This window comes from Hypomesus nipponensis, chromosome 17, assembly GCF_054491055.1.
Source record: "Hypomesus nipponensis isolate SF chromosome 17, ASM5449105v1, whole genome shotgun sequence".
Lineage (NCBI taxonomy): Eukaryota > Metazoa > Chordata > Actinopteri > Osmeriformes > Osmeridae > Hypomesus > Hypomesus nipponensis.
Window position 1 is genome coordinate 19,432,501 of NC_140377.1, and position 5,000 is coordinate 19,437,500.

General features: G+C 54.8%; 1 protein-coding gene across 1 annotated transcript in view; it reads left to right on the forward strand.

The window, feature by feature from the left end:
* grin2ba (glutamate receptor, ionotropic, N-methyl D-aspartate 2B, genome duplicate a) overlaps nucleotides 1-5,000 on the forward strand; it is a 70,486-nt gene that overhangs the window by 56,233 nt on the left and 9,253 nt on the right. Inside the window, exons 10-13 of the mRNA XM_084677648.1 lie at nucleotides 1-93; nucleotides 1,979-2,208; nucleotides 2,758-2,918; nucleotides 3,774-3,961. The exon at nucleotides 1-93 is cut by the window's left edge and continues 33 nt beyond it. Coding sequence (XP_084533774.1) covers nucleotides 1-93; nucleotides 1,979-2,208; nucleotides 2,758-2,918; nucleotides 3,774-3,961 — 672 coding nt within the window. The remainder of the gene's footprint in view (nucleotides 94-1,978; nucleotides 2,209-2,757; nucleotides 2,919-3,773; nucleotides 3,962-5,000) is intronic.

Consider the following 5,000-nt stretch of genomic DNA (forward strand, 5'->3'; position numbering starts at 1 on the left):
TTGTGATGTTGTTGCTGGTGTCTGCGATGGCGGTCTTCATCTTTGAGTACCTCAGTCCTGTAGGCTACAATCGCTGTCTGGCTGACGGGAGAGGTACGGACATACACACACACAACACACACACACAACACAACACACACGCAAACAAATACCTGCGCCCACAGACAGACATGCGTTAATATGCGCACAACCTTACACCCTTACTTCCTTCCTTTTGGTTGTGAAAGCTATTTTCTTCTGGAAATGCCAAACAGACACTGCTTCATAGAACCAGTTCAGTGCAGTGGGAGCAGGCTGAGACATTTCAGACAGGAGCCAGATGAAGTGTGCGCACAACCTTCCAGAGAGCAGATGAGTGGATCTGTGTGTTTCTTATGACTAAGTTCTGACATTTCAGTTGGAATACAGCTCCAGTTCGGATTCGATGGCTTCATCCTCCATGGCAACAATTAGTCGTATTACCCCATTAGTGTGACGGCGCTCATCAATGAACCCATCTTTCGATTGACAATGCTTAAACAGAGTTAAGAATCAGTCAGGGTGTTCGGAAACTATATTCTAGTTCATGATGAGGTCATTTGTCATCCACGGTAACCCACCCTCACCCTCATCCCCCAAGCCACCAGCCTCCTCTCCTCCTCTCCCTCCACCCGAACCTCCCAATCTCCCCCTCCCTCGACTGCAACTCACCCCCTCTCCCTCAGCATAGGTAAAGTTGTCTGGTCCTCCCTCCTCCCCCTCCCCCCCTTTCTGCCTCCCTCTGTTCTTCATGTTTTTTAATGCGGCCCTTCTTGTCTCACATCTACATTTCCATATCACCGACCCTCCGTATCCCAGCATGGCAGCCATGACAACGACGCGACAGCTTTATGTTACATCCTCCCGCCGTAAAAGAGAGGAGAGAAAAAGAAATCAATGTCTCTCCATCCTATTCATGATGGGGCTATATTTAGAGATAAGGCTCTCTCTCTCTCTCTCTCTCTCTCTCTCTCTCTCTCTCTCTCTCTCTCTCTCTCTCTCTCTCTCTCTCTCTCTCTCTTTTGACTTCTCTCTCATCCTTCATTTTCTGGAGAGAGAAGAATTCTCTTTTTCTTTTTCTCCCTCAAGCAGTGCCGCTTAGAAATACCTGACCCCAGCTTTGGGATTCGTAACGACCGCATTGTACTTTTGGGAAACTTCGACAACCACTCGGTTTGCTTTTAAGCCGTGGATGTTTGTATGTGTTAGCCAATCCTCCTGGGATACTCTATACATAGCATATGATAATCCATATATATCACACACAGGGCGAGGGAATCGGGCTAGTAATCAAAAGGTTGCCAGTTTTGTGTCCTTGGGCAAGGCACTTCACCCTACTTGCCTCGGGGGGAATGTCCCTGTACTTACTGTAATTGCAACTTTCTGGATAAGAGCGTCTGCTAAATGACTAAATGACTAAATGTAAATGCAGTCTTTGTATCGATCAGGTCCCTGGTCCATGCTCAGCCTCCCAGTGTGCCTTATGACCCAGCATAATAGGACCAAGACGTCCGCAATGAACCCGCGTTCCCCGAGAACATCCCTCATCCTCACACACACCAGACAGAGAACAGTACTCGCACTGTACCTCAGCCAATCAGACGCGTTTTATAGCACCTGGACTTTGGCATCCACCCAATGAGCCCCTCTTGGTTTAGAGCGAGGCTGAAATACTGCTTGGAATCATTCCAATTACTTATCCGGGTTTGATTGTTCTTGTCTGGCAGAGTGAAACCAATGGGCTCGTCCCAAATAGTCAACAGCCCTCTCAGCTGACACTCCAGGCAGATTCCAGTAAACACACTCCAGTATTTCAGAAGTATTTCGACCTAGGTTCCACTTGTGTATGCATCATGCATCTGACAAACCTGTCTGTGGTGTGTGCGCGCGCGCATGTGTATGCGTGTCATGTGTGCGTGTGGTTGTGTGTACGTGTGTGTTGGGTGTGTGTGTCCTCCAGAACCCGGCGGGCCCTCCTTCACCATCGGCAAGGCCATCTGGCTGCTGTGGGGTCTGGTGTTCAACAACTCCGTCCCGGTCCAGAACCCCAAGGGCACCACCAGTAAGATCATGGTGTCGGTGTGGGCCTTCTTCGCCGTCATCTTCCTGGCCTCCTACACTGCCAACCTGGCCGCCTTCATGATCCAGGAGGAGTACGTGGACCAGGTGTCTGGCCTGTCTGACAAGAAGGTAGGTTGAGGTGAGGGAGGGAGGGAGGGAGGGAGGGAGGGAGGGAGGGAGGGAGGGAGGGAGGGAGGGAGGGAGGGAGGGAGGGAGGGAGGGAGGGAGGGAGGGAGGGAGGGAGGGAGGGAGGGAGGGAGGGAGGGAGGGAGGGAGGGAGGGAGGTTCATTCTTTTAAACACTTGATAAAGAACTTGGATGGAGGGATGGATGGTTGAATTCTTACAAACACCTGAAAACGAACGAGGATGGATGGAGGTGGGTAGACGCTAGCATGTCTCCTTAGCATGTTATTCTCTTTCCTTTAAAGTCTCCCGCTTTCTCGTTTCTCTCTTTTCACCATCTCTGAACCCTGTCCCATTTGTCATCCCTCGCTCCTCTCCTCCGTCTGGATCTACAATTATCTTTCCCATCTGCTCTGTCTCTGCCTGTCTCATGCTGTATACTGTCAATGGCGGGGTTACTTTTCCACAGTGAAAGCTCCTAATATTGTCATTGAACTCCTCCCCCCTCCCTCCTCCCCCTCCCCGTTCCCCCTGCCCCCCTCTCCCCTCCCAGTTCCAGAGCCCTAACGACTTCTCCCCGCCCTTCCGGTTCGGCACGGTGCCCAACGGGAGCACGGAGAGAAACATCCGGAACAACTACCCGGACATGCACGGCTACATGACCAGCTTCCACCAGAGGAACGTCAATGAGGCCCTGCACAGCCTCAAGACTGGGTGAGGACAGGGGGGAGACAGGGGGGAGACAGGGGGGAGAGGGGAAGGACAGGGGAAGACAGGGGGGAGAGGGGAAGGACAGGGGGGAGACAGGGGGGAGACAGGGGGGAGAGGGGAAGGACAGGGGAAGACAGGGGGGAGAGGGGAAGGACAGGGGGGAGACAGGGGGGAGAGGGGAAGGACAGGGGGGATAGGGGAAGGACAGGGGGGAGACAGGGGGGAGAGGGGAAGGACGGGGGAAGACAGGGGGGAGAGGGGAAGGACAGGGGGAAGACAGGGGGGAGAGGGGAAGGACAGGAGGAAGACAGGGGGGAGAGGGGAAGGACAGGGGGGAGACAGGGGGGAGAGGGGAAGGACAGGGGGGAGACAGGGGGGAGAGGGGAAGGACAGGGGGGAGACAGGGGGGAGAGGGGAAGGACAGGGGGGAGACAGGGGGGAGACAGGGGGAAGGACAGGGGGGAGAGGGGAAGGACAGGGGGAAGACAGGGGGGAGAGGGGAAGGACAGGGGGAAGACAGGGGGGAGAGGGGAAGGACAGGGGGGAGACAGGGGGGAGACAGGGGGGAGAGGGGAAGGACAGGGGGAAGGACAGGGGGAAGACAGGGGGGAGAGGGGAAGGACAGGGGGGAGACAGGGGGGAGAGGGGAAGGACAGGGGGAAGACAGGGGGGAGAGGGGAGGAAGATGGTTGGGGATGGGAGAAGGAGGGAAGATCTTCGAGTTTGGAGGAAAGGGGAGGGGGGTTAGGGGGAGAGGGAGGAGGGTGTAGGAGGGAGAGGGTTACAGTTTGGAGGAGAGGTTGGAGGGTTAGCCACTAAACAGGCCCGTCACCTCCCCCTGTCATCCCGCCCTGACAGCAAACTGGACGCGTTCATCTACGACGCGGCGGTGCTCAACTACATGGCCGGGAGGGACGAGGGCTGCAAGCTGGTGACCATCGGGAGCGGGAAGGTGTTCGCCTCCACGGGCTACGGCATCGCCATCCAGAAGGAGTCCCCCTGGAAGAGACATGTGGATCTGGCCATACTGCAGCTGTTTGGAGATGGTGAGCTTCCTCCTGGTTCCTCCAGGTTCCTCCAGGTTCCTCGTGGTTCCTCCAGGTTCATCCAGGTTCCTCCAGGTTCTTCCAGGTTCTTCCAGGTTCCACCAGGTTCCTCCAGGTTCCTCCAGGTTCCTCCAGGTTCCTCGTGATTCCTCCTGGTTCCTCCAGGTTCCTCCAGGTTCCTCGTGGTTCCTCCTGGTTCCTCCAGGTTCCTCCAGGTTCCTCCTGGTTCCTCCTGGTTCCTCCAGGTTCCTCCAGGTTCCTCCAGGTTCCTCGTGGTTCCTCCAGGTTCCTCCTGGTTCCTCCAGGTTCCTCCTGGTTCTTCCAGGTTCCTCCAGGTTCTTCCAGGTTCCTCTAGGTTCCTTCTGACAAGCTTACAATTATGAGAGCTACCGGACTGAAAATGCATCTCACTGCCTTTGGTCCAAACAAAACATGAGTCCCGAGGCAAGGGAGTTGTTGAAATAGGTGTGTGTCTGAGAGAGAGTGTGTGTGTGTGTGTGTGTGTCTGAGAGAGAGTGTGTGTGTGTGGCTAGTTTATTTGGGTGTTCTCCAGTGTAAGTACCCAGGGCCCAGAGCCCTCCAGGGCCCAGTATAGTGTCCTAGTTAGAGGTGCCAGTTTAGCTCCTGGTGTAGCTCTACACTCTGTCAACGATGGTGTGTGTGTGCGTGTGTGTGTGTGTCTGTGAGTAAATATGGGTCAGCATGTGACCAGGCGAGTGTGTGTGTCAGTGTGTGTAGCCTCTTGTTCGTTTTGTACTTAGGTAAGGTATGATCCTCAGTTTGTAAATATTGTGAATATGGTTTTGTGTCTTCTCTTAAGGCTTGTGTGTGTGTGTCCATCTGTGCCCGTTTGCAGAGTTCACGTGTGCGTTAAGGGATTGTGTATCGTTGCGCGTCGTCTCCCTGAGTCTGCGTGCGTGCGTCCGGGTGTGTGTGAATCACCTATCCGTCGCGCACGCGTGTGTGTGTGTGTGAATGTGGGTCGTCACGCGGCGCTGTCCCCTGCCCGCAGACTTTCCTCCACTCTCAACACTTCCTC